Source organism: Squalius cephalus, assembly GCF_949319135.1.
Source record: "Squalius cephalus genome assembly, chromosome: 3".
In the NCBI taxonomy this organism is placed as follows: domain Eukaryota; kingdom Metazoa; phylum Chordata; class Actinopteri; order Cypriniformes; family Leuciscidae; genus Squalius; species Squalius cephalus.
In genome coordinates, this window is record NC_137124.1 from 15,134,262 (window position 1) to 15,153,764 (window position 19,503).

Genomic DNA, 19,503 nt, shown 5'->3' on the forward strand with positions numbered 1-19,503 from the left:
ACACTAACACTACTGAAGGGAGTGGATTCTGGAATGCACTGCTGCTTCAATATATATGAAGAGTTCAGATGCAAAAAAAGTGCCATCTGAAATTTTCTTCTAAAATGAGTATTTTTATCAAGCTTATATATTTAGGTTCAGTAATTTCACTTTAATGACAATTAATAGGTAATTTTCAATGTCATTAAAGTGAAATAACTGAACATAAACATACAAGCTTGATAAAAATGATCATTCTAGAAGAAAATTTCAGATGGCACTTAGAGGCGTTTGCATCTGAACTCTTCATATGTAATAAGTGATTATAATCAAGGTAAATATCAATATGTTTCCTTCAAAATATCAAATGAGTTGAATGACTTCTCTGGAGATTTTATTTACTTTGTTATAGAAGTTACCAGTGTGATTACTGAAATGTTCTTTTCATGTATTCTTTAATGTCTGTATCTTTCAAACATCTGGTCATTGGGTCCTAAACTGTTACCCATAAACCTACCCATCACAGAAAACGTTCTGCATTTTTTCATTTTCCAAAAACATCACTTAGTATGATTTATAAGCTGTTTTCCTCATGGGGACCGATATATATATATATATATATATATATATTTTTTTTTTTTTTTTTTTTTTTTTACAGAACAACAGTAAAACAATAAAACTGATGTTTATGGCTGTCTTAATTTCTTCGCTTTCAAATCGCTTATATTTAGATGGAAAACTGCTAGGGGACCGAACATTTTAATTGTGAAAGATTATACATTTACTGTGAATTTTGTCAACAAAAATGCTTGAACCTGAGTGAAAACTATCAAGACTATAGCAGAGTTGATGGAGTTGATCAGTCACTGACCTCTTGAAGTTAATGAGCCAGACGGTGACCTCAGCAGGAGCCGCTTGGTCCCAGTGCATGGTGTATCCTTTTCCCAGTGTGACTACGGGCTGAAACTGCTGGTAATGGTTCCTCTTTCCCAGAGCACCAACCAGCTCCAGAGGTTTGTCTGGATACTCATCCTTCACCATCTTCATGTTAAGGTTGGCTGGGTTTCGGGTCTGGACGTAAATCTGGAGGGGGGCAGAATATTTTGCACGGTACTTGAAAAAGCGCTTTGAGTGTTTGACAGATTTGGCAGACTGATTGCCTTTCTCTCTGAAAGCGAATTTCAAAGAAGGCTAAATAACAAGGTGTCTGGTTTTGTCGTTTCTTGGAATGTACCAAACAAACAAGGGGCTGCTCGGGAAACATCGCTGTTTGCGTGTAGATGCTTGTGTACCAACTGCCCGAATGAAGGCTGTTGACACTAAACATGGGACTGTTTTGGGAGTAACGGGAGGGTGTGGATGGCTCTGGGTTGGACTCACCTGGGCGTAGTGCCCGCTGCAGATGGCAGCTCTCCAGTCGGGGATGTCAATGCAGTCGGGGTGTCTCAGGAGCCAGTTGTCCTCTTTGACTAAGAAAGCGCCTGGGTATTCGCTAACCGAACCATCGATGTCATGGAAAATGGTTGTCTTGTCGCCATCCATCTCCATCTTGTTAAACCAGGGACCCGGTTCACCAAAGAATACACGTGAGGTGATCTAGAGCCACAATCGGAGACAAGGGAAATTAGGATACTATTTATAACTGTCTTTATAACTTGTCTTTATTTCCAAAATATTATTTTTTATTAAAGGGATAGTTCAGGATTTTAGACATGAATCTCTATAGCTTCCCCATAAGCAGTGTGGTGCATTGACCATGACTTACCCCCGACAGCGTCCTGTGAGCCGAGCTCCGGTCCAGTTTTGGTCAAGATGAAATTAGTCCGGCAAGTTTGCTGGGGTCACGGCAATAAAGCTTTTTTCTTCTCAAATCAATATGTGTTCAAAAGAGTGATATATTTGCAGCACAAAACCGCTGTCTATGGAGAGGTCAGACCTCGTAATGGCTTGGCACTATTTTCTTCCCCGTCATATCACTGCGCGCTGCCGCTACAGCCAGCTGGGAGCCGCGCACGTGTCACTTTGTTTACAGCTCGTAAAGAGAACGATAACATGTCTGACTACAGCAGCGACGATGACAACATTGACTTCGACACACAGCCAAAAGGATATCTTTACGAACCTGAATACACAGATGACGAGTTACGCCAGATGGAGTTAGAAAGGACAGAAAGAGAGAGGATGGACAGAGAAGTTGAACAAGTTGAAGCTGGAGCTTGTACAAACTGATCGCTCTTGGTGAGTAGCTATGTTAGCTCGTTCGTGTAGCTGTTCTGAGCACGTAAACACTGCTGTAAACACTGCCGAACAACTGAAAAAGTGGTGTGCGCCTGCGCAGCTCGCAGCTGGCTGTAGGTAGCGGCAGCGCGCAGTGATATGACAGGGGAGAAAATAGTGCCAAGCCATTACGAGGTCTGACCTCTCTGGACCGGAGCTCGGCTCACAGGACGCTGTCGGGGGTAAGCCATGGTCAATGCACCACACTGCTTATGGGGAAGCTATAGAGATTCATGTCTAAAATCCTGAACTATCCCTTTAAGCCAACAATGCACGATCCTTCAGAAATCATTCTAATATGCTGATTTGCTGCACAAGAATCATTTCTTACAATTATCAATATGTATATTTCTGTGGATAACATTTTTTTTTGTTTTAGGATTCTTTGATGAATAGAAAGTTAAAAATAACAGCATTTATTTGAAACAGAAATCTTTTGTAACATTATAAATGTCCTTACAATCAATTTAATGCATCCTTGCTAAATAAAAGTATTAATTTCTTTTAAAAAAAATCTTACTGACCCCCATATTTTGGTATTGTATAGTACAGTGGTTCTCAACTCCAGTGCTCTGCACATTTTGTATGTCTTCCTTATTTAACACACTTGAAGCAGATCATCAGCGCGTTAAGAGAGACTCCATGAACTGAACTGAGTGTGTCAGGTAAGAGAGACATACAAAATGTGCAGAGCAACGTGTGCAAATGTGCAGAGTTGAGAACCACTGGTATAGTAGATAACCTTGTATATTAAACAACCACATGGTAATGCTTATTTCTGCATATTCTGGTTAATTAAACACCACAAAACATCAACAAAAAGTTAAATAATATTATCTGTTAATATTTATGACTCTAAATACTGATCGGATGTGCCATGTTCAATGCCGTTACTAAATATTTATACTCACATCAGTGGCTGCACAACTGTTGAATTCTTTATTACTGTTGCAACCTGCAACTTACTGTTACATTTCTGTTAGTTCTTTTATGCCTTGCCTTGTTTGGCTTTTTTTCTTTTCTTCCATGTTTCTAAGTCGTTTTCACAAATATATACGCAAATATATCATCATAAACAATGATCGACATTTCTACAGTCGTACAGTATGTACTGCCACACAATCCTAATCAGATCTGTGCTTTAGACCTTGCAGCATAAATGAAGACAATGAAGCCTCATATCTGACTATTGGAAGTGACATGAGGGGGGGGGGGGGGGGGGGGGGGTGATAATAACCAGAGGAAGGACAACCTCTGTCAGCTAGAAGACACTCAGAAATGTTATAATCCTCTTTGACATCCTCCACAAAATCAATCAGAGTTCCAGAAATAGCTCAGAGACGGTGTGCTCGTCCACTTTTATTAAGAAGCACAAAGAGCGCTCACATATATTTTGTCACAAAGGTCCAGAGATCTGGATGATACCCGACATCGCTTACCGGCACATCATCGAAGGTGATGTCAGTGACGTTGTTGTTCGGGCAGCTCTGCCAGGAGTTGTTCAGGCGGAAACCAAAAGCGCTTGTGTGGCGTCCGTCAAGAGCTATGAATTTGCGGAAAGTGCAGTTCTGGACGTTGATCGGCCCGTCGTAGATTTGCATTCCACGAATAGGGAAGTCCCTGCAGGGCAGAGGGGCAATGACATCGCTGAACTGGTTTGCACTCATCAAATAACACCCATGATGGGACATTTGGTCAATGTAATGCAATGGACAGAGAAAAACATTTACAAAATCAACCGAAATTATATTTTCTGAGAAACTAGTTGCACTAAATAGAATAATACAATCTTATTTTTGAAAAAACCTTGAGATAACTTGATTGAGAATTGCAATTGCAATTTTGTGACTTTAGTGGTTCAGAAATTCAATCTTGTTGAAAACAGTCATTGTTTTTGTAATTCAGTTTGATGCCACTAGTGGTGCAGAAATTGCACACTTTACCTTTAAAATGTGGATCCTTTTTACAAACGGCTCTTCTTTAAAAACGAATTCATATGACAATAATGGTTGAAGTGTCCAATTAAAGTTCTTTCTAAAAGAAGAATGCTAAAGTTTGAAGAACGCACCTGACACTTGGACAGTTTTCAAAGGGAGAGATAGAGATAGAGAGAGAGTCTGGCTCTCGTGGATGCAAGAAAGATGGGATTTGTCAGTGATAAATGTGTTTTATCATTCACTTTTTGAACACATCTATGCAAATCCAGCATTCTCTAAGAGAGCAGCGGACAAGGAATATAAAGTGACATGTGTTGAGCTGCAGTATTACATATGAAAGTCAAGCACATGAAATTCTCAAGCACTGTCAGGTATAAAGAGTCTAGTGATAAATTGCTCTGAGATGTCAGAGAAAACAAAGTAAAACCTGGAACTTTGGATTGTTCCCCAATTGTAAACACAGAACTCACTAAGCATATTTCATCTTTACAGTTTCCTATACCGGCTGGATTCCACTAATTGTGGCTTGCAGCTATATTTGTTTTCACTATTTGGTTTAATGCAAGTGGGGCAGAAACTACATATAAAATCAAACTTTCTTAATACATATTCATCATCATCTTTCAAAGAAAAACAGTGCAAACTATTCCTTTTCGACTGACGTTATGATGCCGTTCCCCTATGGAGCGTCCAATCAATTCCTGATGAATAAAATCAAGCCTACATTTATTTTTACTTTAAATATATTGCATATAAATGTCATATAACAGAAGTAAATTAATTGCAAAGATAGAATCATACTGACAACACACTTCAGCCTGCGGACAACTGAAGTTGCTGAACGTTCTGTCCCTCTTTTGTATTTTTTTTTTAGGTGAATATAGATGTTTTAAAAACAATTATTGCAGTTTACCAAGCCTACAAATAGCTCAGAACACCTAATATCTGACAACTAATGGGCATATTTTCCGCAAAAATGGCTTACAGCACTTTACAGACATTTCTGGGAAAAATGTGGGCATTAATAGGTCAAAGTCAAAACCAAGGTCACAGACATTGTTCTCTTTGAAAGGCCAGAAAATTGAACAAATGCTTCTCTGGAAACCTTGGTGCACACTTCCGCACCATTCACAACACTTTAAAGTAGTGTTTTGTTGTGCAATAGCAAGATAAAGGAAAAACCGATGTTCACAGCACTCACGTTCCTCTCGGTAGAGACCTGCCGAGATGATCAGGGCCACCCGGTCCCCAGGATTGATCATTCAGGTCGTGCATCCCTCTGTTCCCACTCTCTCCCACAAACAATGAGTTCTTCACCTCTTGACGGGAGCCGTCGTCATCCGGGAATGTTCCGCCACTGTGCAAAGCAAAGAAGCACAAAGTCAGAAAAATGCAGTGCGATTCCTCACCTTTTGAGAATAAACATCACATCTTTGCTGCGTTCTCACCAATAAATTACTTTTACATTCCCACAAAAACCTCCTTTACTGCATCTTAAGAAGCCGCCCATATAAGGCATTTTCCAATTACAGGCACTATGCCCTGCGCTATAATAAATTCAGCAAATATGAACATTTCATTTTTAGACTGCTGAAATGTGTGCAAAGAAAATAATAGAATAAAGGAAAAATGGTGATTAGTGGGTTTACCTGGCGAGAGTCAGGCCGATTCCATTATCAGCGAACCTGTGTGCAATTAAGATGAAGGGATATGTCAGTGCTGACCACATGCCATGCACACTGCAATAACACTCATCAGATTCTAGAGCGCAAACAATCACAACTGACTCGCACGCATGATTGAAGTCATAAGTCTGTGTCAGAGACGCTAAACAGAAGTAGAGTTTATATGCCTCATCTAAAGCTGTTTTACTGAAGCTATGTTGACACAAGTGTATATATATATATATATATATATATATATATATATATATATATATATATATATATATATATATATATATATATATATATATTTATTTATTTATTTATTTTATTTTTTTAAATGTAGTGCATTTAAATAATATTTTTTTTATTGAAGGCCTTCAGTGGACGTTGCATTTAGTAAGTGATATTTCATATATGTTGAGGTTTAGTGATAATTCAGTTTCATCATACAAAAACAGCTGCTCATGTTAAACATCCCATCTAGATATGATTGATAAAATAAAATAAAATAAAATAAGCTGTTAAAGGCAGGGTCGGCAGTTTTTTGTTCTAAAAAAAAAAAAAAACTATTTTTTTTTTATAACTTTATTTATATACCAATACATAATTAAAATGTAAGTACTCTGAAAAAGAGAGTATAAAAATCGAGTGTCTGTAGTCCTCGCAGGACTGCAATAAACACAGCTACTTATTTCCATTCGGAACGAATGAAATGATTTGCTGGGCGACTGTCACTCTCCCTCGCTACCATGGCTACCACCCCTGCTGCTACAGGAGCTGCCCACATGCGCGCACCCGTTTGAATTGTGTAAGTAGCTGTGTTTATTGCGCCCTGAGAGGACTACAGACACTCGATTTTTATACTCTCTTTTTCAGAGTGCTTACATTTTAATTATGTATTGGTATATAAAGAAAGTTTCAACAAATTTGGAAAAAAATATTTTAGAAAAAAACTGCTGACCCTGCCATTAAGAAGATGGCCAAATGGCATAATAAATAAATAAAATAAAATAAAATAAAATAAAATAATAAAATAAAATAAAATAAAATAAAATAAAATAAAATAAAATAAAATAAAATAATAGACAGAAGATGGCCACAGTGGCATAACTACCAGTAGGAAATTTAGGATTTTCTAACTTGAGGGCATGCCAATTCAAGAATTAAAATGCTTACTGGCAATCATCCAGCCAAACGTCTCCTCCTCTCAGCCATGCACCGTGGTCCTGGTTCTTGTAGGCCACAAAATGGTGGACTAGAGCAGGAACTCTTGGTTTAAAGGGGTCTGCATCCTGGTGTGGGCTGTACCTGCCAAAGAAGGGACACTGGTCCATGCTGGATCTGATGTCTGGTTTTGTTAGCTGATGTGCTGGACAGCATGGTGTTTATGGTTGTTAAAGTTATAGCGCACCAGTCATATGTACCATTTCTATAAATCTTTTGTGGGTTTTCAGAGCTTGACAGCCTTAGTTAATTTTTTTTTTTTTTTTATTGTTTGAAAAAAGTAGCCATGAGGTGGGTGAGTATATGACAAAAAAATGTATTCCTTTAAAACACCAACGCAGAAGCACCCAAACCCAAAGCTTCAGCAGGAGTGGGAAATTGTAAATGCTAACCTAGCTCCTACGAGGGAGAGGTAGGGTCTCTTGTCCTTCGCATTAGCCTCGGTCGTCTTCACTCCATTGTCGAGGATCATCCCCGCCTACCAAGACACATAAACAGCAAAACATGAAAAACAAGACCTCCTTCATCAGTGCTTTAAATAAACCTAACAGATTTGTTGACGTCCTGCAGAGTAACATATACCCCAACTCAAATTCTATAACCTTTTGCTCACTCTAAAAGGATTACCATGCAGATTTTATGAGCACATGTTAATTAAGAGACTATATGCAATATTTGTACTTTTACAAATGAATTTATCACACTAATGAAGGCAAATACGTGAAGAAAATACACAATCCAATACACACACTTTCCCTTGCACACTATCGCACACTATCAACATTGATAATAATCAGCATATTAGAATGATTTCCGAAGGATCATGATGTGACACTGAAGACTAATGATGCTGATAATTCAGCTTTGCATCACAGGAGTAGATCACATTTTAAAATATATTCAAATTGAAAACTGATTTTAAATTGTAATAATAGTTCACAATATTACCGTTTTTACTGTATTTCTAATCAAATAAATGCAGCCTTGGTGAGCAGAAGAGACTTTTTTTTCAAAAAGATAAAAAAAAATGTAAGTCAATATTTCTAAACAAAATTTTTAAAAAACACCAGCTTATAAGCAAAAAAATATTTTTTTTTCTCACTGTAAAACCTTGCCGTCATAAAGATAAGTCTCCCTGTGCACCGCCATACATTCACTCAGACCGAGGATGGTACTGTGTTTCAGCTCAAAGACACCAAGATTCCCGAACCCTTAAATCATGTTTTATTAAACGGCTAAGTAGCTAGCGGCTCAAAATGAATTATATTTCAATTATAGGCCGCACTGAGAATGATGCCATAGATTACCGCAGGAGCGTGAGAGAAAGCGTTCGTCCGCTTCCTTTTTTTGAACAACAAGATCATCAATCTCAAGCATCAGCCTTTTAGTGGTGTATACAGCGGCGCTAGCGGCACCTATATCTCTGGTGCCGTGACCCACTTTCATTCATAATGACGCGCACCTACAACACATGCACACACAAACACTCACCCTGTAATTGGAGTGAGCTCTGTTATTAATGAACAGTCCCATGGGTGTATGTTCGGACTTGCCAGGGGAATACATGCCCTCTGATGGACCGGTGGGGACGTGGTGGAAAATGAACCAGAATCCCGTTTCCTGCAAGGCCACACACACACACACATAAGACAGTGCTAATGGCCGCCCTAATGACACAAAACACATAGAGAATGAGCACACAGCGGTATATAAAAAACATCCACAGCTAACCAACACATGCCGCTGTATGATCCATCACAAATTAGCATGGTAGGTGGAAAGGCCCCATTAATCAGAGGCATCGCCGTGGTAACGAGACTAACCTCGGATCCGGCCGCGGCACAGTTGATGAGATTGTTATTGGGGTTAGCCATCCAGAAGGTGGAGGTGGCGCTGAGAAAGAGAGAGAGAAAGACACTGATTAGATCTTATTGCTGCCTACTTCTGCAGTCACAAACATAAACAAACACGGCTGACATTTACCACATGTCCATTCTTAACCTCATCTCAAACAGATTATTACTGGCTCTACTGTAACTAATGTGAAAAAAGAGAGATTCATCCTTTTTCTGCTTGTCTATCTATCTATCTATCTATCTATCTATCTATCTATCTATCTATCTATCTATCTATCTATCTATCTATCTATCTATCTATCTATCTATCTGTCTATCTATCTATCTGTCTATCTGTCTGTCATCTGTCTATCTGTGAGGGATGTCTTTCTGCAATATTATGTGTCTTAATCACATCTGACTAAAGTGATAATATCACAGCATCTATGGCAGTCTCTTATATAATTTAAGAGCTGTGAAGCTTTAACCTCCCTATTGACTGAATTTCAATCTAAAAGGTGCAATGTTCATGCAATATATATGAGAGCAATTAGCAATTTAACGCAATTTAATGCCCCAAAGCTTTGGAAGCCTGTTAGTTTCACATGTTATATGGAACTGGTCTAAATTCTAAATTCTGCACAGACAAGGTGTTTGTATGAAGATAAACAGCCATGTGAAAAGAAAATTTTTTTTTTTAAGATGTGCAACTACAGATCGTCAAAAAGGAAGGATTCGATTCCATGAGTATTCACCACACCCTAATGCTCCACACTTAACCGCACTTCAAAGCAATTCCCAGCTCTCGCAGCTCTGCGGTTCAGATTAAACATATTTACTGTCAACACCCAACCCCAGTTTTTACAACCCAGAAAGTTTCGCAGCTAGACTTTAGCAGGGTTTCTTAATGTGGTCATGTTGTTATTTTAATTAGCAAAGATTATCAGAGGTTCGAAGAATGCGAGTGCATCTAAGGATAAAAATCATTAAACAATAATGAGTGCGGGCGGAAACTATCATCAGTGCGACCGCATGTTGTGTTGTTAATTTCTCCTTCACGTCAAAGCAATGCTTTCTTAAGAGGAAGCCTTGATTAAAGAATACCACCAGCGAGTGTGAGAAAACAACTAAAAAAAGGGTTTGTTAGAGGAATGAGTCAACAGAATGTAGCTAGAATAATGATCATGGCTACAATATCTCTTAACGATGCAAAAATTAGAGCTGCACGATTTGCTTAGACAACCATACAGTATTGCGATTAGTTTGACAAATATTGGAAATGCTAATTGAACAGTAATATGATAAACAATTAACATTTCATACTGCATCTATTTATATATAGTGTATACACATACATATTCTTGATCATTTCTTTTGATTTAGGGTGCGATTTGTTTGATGCTCTTAGTTTCTTGAGATACTTGATCTACACCATCCTCTCCATTATCTCTCAGGTCAGTGTGATTTATACCTGCAGTCCTGCCGTGGTTTGGCCACGTATCCAGGATAAGCTCCGTTGGTTATGTCACGGCACATCTTGCTGTCTCTGTCGGAGGGTAGCAGTGTGCTGGCCTTGACCAGAAGACCCAGACAATGATCGAACGTATTCCTCTCCTCCGGTCCGTCCTCAGTGAAGAAACAATGTCCTAAAGCATCATAGCCGACAACATCTTTCACCTACCGGGAAATTAAAAACATCAGAAGACAGGAGATGAGGCTTTTAGCAATTGTGGGTAGGAAAACAAAATCATAGCTACTACATGAATCAGGAAAACTTCACATAAAGAAGTGTGAAAACAAGTAAAAGAATACCCATATGAATTATCACTTACTCTTAATATGAACCAGAATCAAAAACAGAAGTAGAGAGTCTTAGTTTGTGAACATTTTCAGTGAAAATGTAGATCTATCTATCTATCTATCTATCTATCTATCTATCTATCTATCTATCTATCTATCTATCTATCTATCTATCTATCTATCTATCCATCCATCCATCCATCCATCCATCCATCCATCCATCCATCCATCCATCCATCCATCCATCCATCCATCCATCCATCCATCCATCCATCCATCCATCCATCCATCCATCCATCCATCCATCCATCCATCCATCCATGAGGGAAATGATATGAAAATCTGCAGTATTTGATATGGGACATGACTAAAGTGGTAATATTACAGGATCTATGGTAGTCTTTTCCTCTATAATTTAATGTTCATGCAATACAGTATACAGTATCTGATATTATTGTATACACATTTTGACAACTTTAAGCTTGGCAATATAAATCCCCATCCACTTTCCTTGTGTGGACAACTTATTTTTGGACGACCATCCAACAATGAAGAATATTTCATTTCAAAGGAAAATATTAGTTTGAATCCACATGATGAGGGTGAGTAAATGATGATAAAAATGTCATATTTTCCATTCCTTTATGTAATTCTCAAGGTAATCAACAACTGAACATGAAAACCACTAAAAGATGTTTCCCTATAAGATGTCAGCTATCTTCTATTTTCAAAGTCCTGCTGTGAATGCACATTTGAAACAGCATCAGGTTAAGCTGAAATGCTGCACCTTTTGCCACCACATCCAACCCTGATGGAAACATCATCCACCCAGTGTGAGTAGGCAAACAAACATGATTTTTGGGACTGAAAGCAATTCCATTAATCCTTTCAAAGAAATAGGTGAATTGTAAACTACCTCAGTGTGTGGTACAACTACCGCTGGGCAAAATAACATTTAGCCTTGTTAAACGCATTAGAAGCAACCCTTGTCAAAGAGTTATTCCCGTCAGAGCTCTAAAGTTGGGATGCCAACCCACCCGACCCCTGCTGGCTCCAAAATAAAATCGCAGCTCGCTTTCACGAACAAATAATGTGGCTTCATTGTACCGTTACCTTTCACCTCGTCTCCTGTGAAGAAAATAAAGCAGCTTATAGCGACAGTCCCGTTTCTTTGACAAGTGTTTGAACAGAAGCTCTATGCTTTTTAGAAAAGCCAAGGGCAGACTGCTACACATTAAATTACAGATTCATATTCCTGTTTTGTTGAGCTCTGACAATCCATATTTTTTATTTAACTTGTTAAGAGACAAAAGAAGCCAAGTACCCTTTTCAGCTCTATGTTTCTCCCCATGATATAAACAAAACTAGAAAATATGCCAGAGGGCATCAATATCTGCAAAACAACTAGATATCAAGAGTGAAACATAAAGCCTAGTTTGTCAATTAGGTAAGTGTCAGCTGAGGTGCCTCTCTATTAGCATCCTAGGTTAACCCTAACATTGAGCAATATTAGTATAGACTACTTTTTTTTTTTTTTATAAATCCTCACTATATTTTGCATTTGTTAAGTTTATGTCTAAAACAAATGTCTTATTGTCTTGTTTTCTTCTCAAGAAAATGTACCCTGTTTTAAGTATGTTTAGATATTCATAAAAAAATGTAATGTTAAATTTTGCTTCTCAAGTAAATATTGTCTCAAGGATTTTTAGATATTTATAGAAAATAAAAATGTTGTTTGAAAATTGAGGGAACAAATTCCACCGGCCATTGCTCAAGAGAAACAAAAGACTTCATTCTATCAAAATTAATTCAATGAATTTTATAGCAGAGACTCATTATGGATGTCTTCAAGCACACACAACTTCTGGCCTGAAACTCACCAGCAACCCGTTGGAGCCGTGAATGGTGACGCATCGGGAGAAGGAGTGATGAATGGACAGGTCTTTCACATAAGTAGGTGGGTTGTAGCCACCCTTGTCATCCACGTCCCCATTCATATGGAAGTGGACAGGATAGTGACCCATAGACTGCTGCCCCATATGCTTCAACTCCACCCCTGCCACATGCACCGCACGGAAACCTCGCTCCACCTGAAGAAAAAAAAAAACACAGAGACAGGAAAATTACACTCCTTTGTGCCATTTCAGATACAAAAATTCTTATTATCACAGAAGTACTGGGATTAAGGTTTATAGTATTTATAGTATATAAACACTGATGTTCACAGTAATTAAACATTTTAAATAGTTTAGTTGTCTGTTCAGAATCTTGGGAGAATCGTGATCTCTATCTAAACCCCCTCTGATTACAAGCGGTCACAGGGTCTATGCAAGTTGTGCTTCTTAATATGGAAATTTGAAATCTGAAACTCGAGAATCTAGATGAAAGAACGTCAAAAGTGAGAAATGTAAAAATCAACACACTTTCAGAATAAGACTGGAGACGTGCATACCAGTATATGTGTGAATAAATGGACGGGCGGGAAGTTAAAGGTGTCATCTAGATTGATTTCCTCTCTTCTCTCGTTCTCGCACTTCTGGCAGAACGTTCGCTTTCAGATTTAATGGCTGCCTTTTTTTTTGTGACCTACATCACATCGTTTCAAGTCAAAGAATGTGAAATATGTTGCACGTCATATCTGTGCGATGCAGAAGAATGCGAGTAAAACTAAGATGATCTGACGTTTCCCAGGGGAAGGTGGCAAAATTTGGCTCCAATTAATGTCTTTCATCCTTTGGACAGCCAAATGTACAGTTTCACCCCGGCCTGATATTTCTCTAAATGTTTCATAAATTAGATTAGTCGCCTGGCAAATATCATGAGAATGTGACAGCATGACTTTGGAAGGCGGTTTTTATGACCTCCCTTGTGGTTGAAGCCCATAAACACAAACCCAAATTGTCCGATCAGATGTTAAGTGTGTTAGTGGGTTCATTGCTCTAGACAAGCAGGCTGAACATGTTTTCGCATGGGTGTGTGAGTGAAGAGCACTTTAGACTGACATGTTGACCCTGGCTGACCCTTTACAAACACAGATACAGCTTAAGTTCATTTGCTGAATTCATTCTAACACTATATAGAAAATCATTTATAGGGGCTTTCGCACCGAACAAACCTTTTCATAGTTCCTAGAACTATTGGCGGAAGTTCCGCGATTTTGGCATATTCGCACCGCAGGAACTAAGAACGATTTTAGTTCTAAGAACTCCTTTTGGAGGAACTAATTTAGCTCCTACTTCAGAGTAGGGTCTAAACCAGCACTATAGGAACTACCAGTGATGTTGGTGTATGCTGATTGGCCGAACGCACGTGAAACACCAGCACCTGCCATTTTTAAAAAAGCTGTGTAAACACACAGATTATAGCCTATATATTTACTCCAGAAACTAACTCTACGAACACAGAAAATAGTGATAGATGGGCCTCTTAACCTTAGCTAAGGAGAAAATCAAACGCAACTTTGAGGGGACCAAGCCAAACATGATTATGTATTTCTGCTTTGCTAGCGACACTGGATATCAACCACATGGCATACACTAATGCCTTTTCATATACTGTCTACTTTCTATTTATAACAATTCTATCTAATAACGTATTAGGACTGTTAGACAGATCGTAAACTAATGAACACGGAGAATGCGAGCACTGTGAACTCAGGCTCTGGCGTTCTCAGTGCCGTCAAAATAAAAGTCATAACAACAAAAAAAAAGCAAAAGCAAAAGCGAAAGCAACCAGGAAAATGTTCCTAAGGGAACCATTCATTTTCGGGGAACCACCCTGGTGGCTAGTTCCTAAAACTACCCGGTGCGAAAGCCCCTTATGAGACCTTAGTCACTCTACTGTAAGCTCTCACTGTATGGAAAAGAGATACACCAACATTGTGCTAATCTTCTGGTTGGTTGCTAGTCAGTCGCAAGTGTCACCTGGCTGGTTATTAGGATGCTGCTAGATGTTTTTAGGGTCACCTTCAAGTATGTCAGAAATAACAAATTTGTTGTGTCGCGTCCAGTGTAGACAGCATCTCTGATTATAATGGGTTCTATTTGCTGTTTTTGCGTCGTGCCATGTCGTTTGCGTCTGGGATAGACACTATGATACAGGTTTAGAATGGCATGAGGTTCAGTATGATAACAGAATTTTTATTTTTAGGGTTACTATTCTTTAAAAAACAGAATCATTTGTACTTGTTTTAATATTTATCCCTTCTAAAATCATTACTGCAAGGTAGCTTGTGTCAAAGGTAGTTTCCCCACAACTTGAAAGACAGGATGGCCTAGTTGTTGCATGTGGAAATTTCTTCTTGTGGAGAAACAGGCCAACCTTCTCCATGACAGCGAAGGTGAGGAGGGGAAAGGAACAGTCAGATCTGGGCCAATTACTAGAGAGGTCAGCCGTTTGAGTCGCCTCATCACGTACACACACGCACACGCACACACACACTGATACTGACAGGCCTTTTGCAGGAGACGATGCCAAAAAAATGTCTGTTCTGCTTGTGTGACAGAGTGTTAATGTCTAGCTAGGGGTGCCATCGCTGCAATATTTCACTCTGAGGGTGTTAACATCCATGGTGAGATGAGCTAGTGGATGGAGGCATTAAAGACAACTGTAGGTGGTACTTAATACAAAAATGCTTGTTTGAACTGACAGGAGGGTCAGATTACCTTGAGATGTCCACCAAACGTATCAAAGGAGAAGAACTTGCAGGCTTCGTTGCCGTAACAGGTTGGCTCCATCTCGCCTCTGATCAAAATGTTGCGAGTCAGCAGTCCGACCTCTGCCCGCATGTCCACACCGTCCACCTCCTCTCCTATGTGAAGGTACGCTGGTTTACCTGGAGGACACACACAAACATACACAATTTTATCACACTTGGTGTAAATGTCATTTTACTACAATTAGCTTCAGCTATGTAATCTTTAATAATGTTGTATGTTATTTTTATTGATTTATGATGTCTTTCGATGCATATGGAGTTGTTTTTAATGCTTTTAATGTTTTATGTTTTTTTCTAATTTATTAGTCTATATAGTGTGAAGCAGAATATATAATTCCTAAATTGTATATATACACCAGCATGTACTGGGCATCGTGAGTATACCGGGAAATATATAGGCACTGTTTTTAAATTCAAATTTTTAGGCACTGTTTTTAAATTTCAGCGCGTATGAAACTGCAAAAGGCAAATACTCCAAAACTGTGACAAAACAGAGCTACCCGATAAAACTAAACATGCACCAGCCCCGGACAAAAGCTGAGCCGGATCAGTCTCACCAGCAATTATTAACACTGTACAAATATGCCGTTTCGGACTTTTTTTATTCCATACAGTGTAAGTAAAGGGTAACCAAAATGGTTTGTTACATTATTCTTCAATATATCTTCTTTTGTGTTTCACAGAAGAAAGTAACCCCAGCAAAATATTCACTTCTGGGCTGGATTTGTCCAGGGCTGAATTTTAGCCCCAGCCTAGCCCTGTGTAAGTTATAGCATTTGAAGCAGAACAACAGTATTTTGTGTATATGTACCAAGACAAATTTCCATACAAAAGTATATTTCATTGCAGTTTATTACCATCCCTAAAAATAGTACTAAAAAAGCAATCATATTTGGATATTCATCATGGTTTCCATAATTTTTTGGATGTACCATGGTAAGACCATGTAAATACCACGGTGCATGAATGTGGTGATCATTACCATCTGACACCATCACTGTACAGTGGAACCACAAGACTATTTTTTGTAAGAGATGAAACAAACACGTGTCTACAGCTAGAATTTTCCCCAACCCTAGACAGATCTGTCAATCAATCACTGTATGGATTGTGTGTCTTTCTCCTCCTTCACAAAAGTCAGTCTCACACATAATATAAGAAGTTCTCAGAGTTTCTGGACACTGCAAGTTTCTTTAGTAAGTTGAGATACTTTAGTAACTTGAGATACTTTAGTAGACATACTGAGAAAAATAGATTAAGAGAGAAACAATACATGCAGAAAGATATGAAAAAAGCTGAGAAAAAAAAAATAGGCCTAATGAGAAAGAGCAAGGAAGACAATTCTTGAGTTATCATATATTTTGGAGGAATTTCATGGCTTAAATTGGAGAAGGCGTAGAGGGACAGAGAGAGAGATGTCATTCCACCCTCAGACATTCTTCCAGCCTGACCCAGATACTGGGCTGAAGAGGCTCCAAGACTCAGAGCTCATCTGATAATCACAAACAGGAATGCCCAGCTCTCTCACTTTCCACATCATCTTTCCCGACAGGTCCCGAGAGACTGGGCCATGTTGACAAATTGCTCATCCTAATGGATGAGATGCCTCTCAATGCTCATTTATTCTTTTTTTAAATGACTAGTCACTATACGATTGGACCTTGAGATGTTTGTCTAACAGATTCTGTCTGGCACAGGAGCAGGACATAGGAAAGGAAAGAGAACCCGGAGGAAAGAGAAATCACAAATAAAGATCTCTTTAATATCTCAAATGCTTAAGCACAAAGAGATATTTGTCTACAGGTATGTACCTAAGTGATCTCCAAGTCTTCTGCTTCCCAGATATTCTTGTGTAAAAGATCTCAATCATTTCTCCAAGTGTGCTCAGATATGCTCAATTTATTTCATTTATATTTCTAATCAAATTCTCCCTTTTCACTTAATTAAGAACAGTTTTCTGATTATTTACATTACACATTTGTGCATTTAGAAGATGCTTTTGTCCAAAACTGTAACACTTTATTTTGATATTCCACTTTATATAGTCTACTAATTTTAATGATAGTTAGTTGATACATAGTTGCAAAGTGACTTAGTGTATTAGTAGACTGTTAGGTTAGGGTTAGGGTTAGGGAAATAAGTTGAAATGTACTTGCAAAGTTACTTATAGAAGAATGTCTGTATCAAAATAAGCATCAAAATAAAGTGTAAAAATCAGATATTAAGCATTCTCTAATGACTGCTAGTTGACATGCAGATACAAAGTTACTTATAGTTAGTAGAATGTCTAAAGTAGACCATTTAAATAAAGTGTTACCTTCAAAACAACAGACAAAATGAACAAAAGTAATTCATCAAAGGCCCTGTTTGCACCTGGTATTAAGATGTGTTTTGGTCGATTGGATCATAAGTGGACGACGCCATATACAGTTGTAAACAGGGTCTAAAACGTTTTGAGGTTGTCCACTTTCGACCACTTCCAGAGCTAGTCGAATATACAGGATTTTTAGTGTAGATGATCATGTGGTCGAATGCGTTCGAACAGCCACAAAAGACGTCTACTCTCCGCCTACTGATCTAATGCGTAAACATTATGGGAAGAGCACTAACCAGACAGCATTTAAACTTCATTGGCTGAAGACCCAAATTTGGGTTGAAGACAAAATCAAGCACAAAGTTCTCTCACCATTCCTGATTTCTAACGTGCACTCATGCATTCGCCATGTTCTTGTGGCTATACAGAAATGAAAGCTGCTGTTTTCCGTATGTTTCTCCGTCTTCTCAAGGGACGTTCATATATAAATTGAGCAAGCTTATTTCGTCCTTTGGATCGAAAGATCTGACAAAGCCAATACATTTACCAGCCTATAGACCCTCCCCACGAAGAAATCAAATCAGGACAGAAGTGGTTGAAAGTGGACAAAAGAGACAGATTAAAACAGCAGGTGTAAACGGCTATGTGTCTGCCTCGTCTACTTGTGATCCGATCGACCAAAACGCATCTTAATACCAGATGTAAACAGGACCAAATAGCCATGTTTATCAGACAATTAAACTAGGAAGCGAGCTAGAGAAGAGGAGAAATGCAGAGAAAAAGAAGGCTTTTTGGGGAATGTTATGAAGGTTTCAGAAATAAAGATGGATTTTGCATCCAGACTGTTTTAACAGTTTATTCAGAACAAACAGCAGTCTGCAGCTGTCTAATTGTTGTGCGCCATTTTATTGGCTGCATGATGACAAGATGAATGCATATCTATTGCAATCACGCACCTCAGTCTATCCCCTCGCTTAAAAATCACCATCAAATGAGCTGATGGCCAGCTGGCACCAAGCAGACAGATGAGAAAAGGGTGAAAGTTCAGAACAAACAAGGGTCAACAGATTGCAACTACTTCCTGCTTCTGTCTGGCCGCCAGTGAGGAAAAGCAGACAGATGGGTTTCTTTCCATCACCACACACAATTCAAATTGTGTAGCTCTGTACGCACAGCACATTTGGTGCTTTTTTAAATCACATTTTCGAAATTACAACGTTTATAAGAAAAATCGCAATATCAGATATTTTCTGGTTGCTTGGGCATTGCTAAATGTTGATAAATTAAAATGAGGATCATCAGTTCAACTGAATCATGAACAATTTCAAAAGAATGATTCACTCACTATTCATCCTGTGCATTGAGATGCCGAAGAGAGTGTGAATAGATGAGATTTTCTAAAAAATAGGATGGAAATAAAGCGTACAACCACAGACACCCACAATCCTCATACACACACATGTACATACTCGTCCTGCACCACTCCACATCCACACCCACAGAACAAAAATACTTACATACTCCACCAAAAACACATCAACACCTAATCCACAGTCAAGCAAAAACACTCATCACCCATCAACACCCTGCTAAATAACACACACACGGAACGATGCTCCATCAACATATGATGCCATACACTTATGAACGAATGTAATGATCCCATCAGGGTGGGAATGATGGGCGGGTTGATCAAGAGAATTTGACATTTGTGATAAATTAAAAAATAAATAAATAACATTTACAGTAATGC

At 38.6% G+C, this 19,503-nt stretch overlaps 1 protein-coding gene across 2 annotated transcripts in view; it reads right to left on the bottom strand.

Annotated features, from left to right (window-relative positions):
- cemip (cell migration inducing hyaluronidase 1) overlaps window positions 1-19,503 on the bottom strand; it is a 122,040-nt gene that overhangs the window by 8,485 nt on the left and 94,052 nt on the right. For both annotated transcript variants that reach the window (XM_079866509.1, XM_079866510.1), the window contains 12 exons: window positions 15,384-15,553; window positions 12,600-12,809; window positions 10,391-10,596; window positions 8,908-8,977; window positions 8,576-8,704; window positions 7,477-7,562; window positions 7,037-7,168; window positions 5,843-5,878; window positions 5,395-5,550; window positions 3,696-3,876; window positions 1,360-1,575; window positions 851-1,062 (listed from right to left, as the gene is read on the bottom strand). In XM_079866509.1, coding sequence (XP_079722635.1) covers window positions 851-1,062; window positions 1,360-1,575; window positions 3,696-3,876; window positions 5,395-5,550; window positions 5,843-5,878; window positions 7,037-7,168; window positions 7,477-7,562; window positions 8,576-8,704; window positions 8,908-8,977; window positions 10,391-10,596; window positions 12,600-12,809; window positions 15,384-15,553 — 1,804 coding nt within the window. The remainder of the gene's footprint in view (window positions 1-850; window positions 1,063-1,359; window positions 1,576-3,695; window positions 3,877-5,394; window positions 5,551-5,842; window positions 5,879-7,036; window positions 7,169-7,476; window positions 7,563-8,575; window positions 8,705-8,907; window positions 8,978-10,390; window positions 10,597-12,599; window positions 12,810-15,383; window positions 15,554-19,503) is intronic.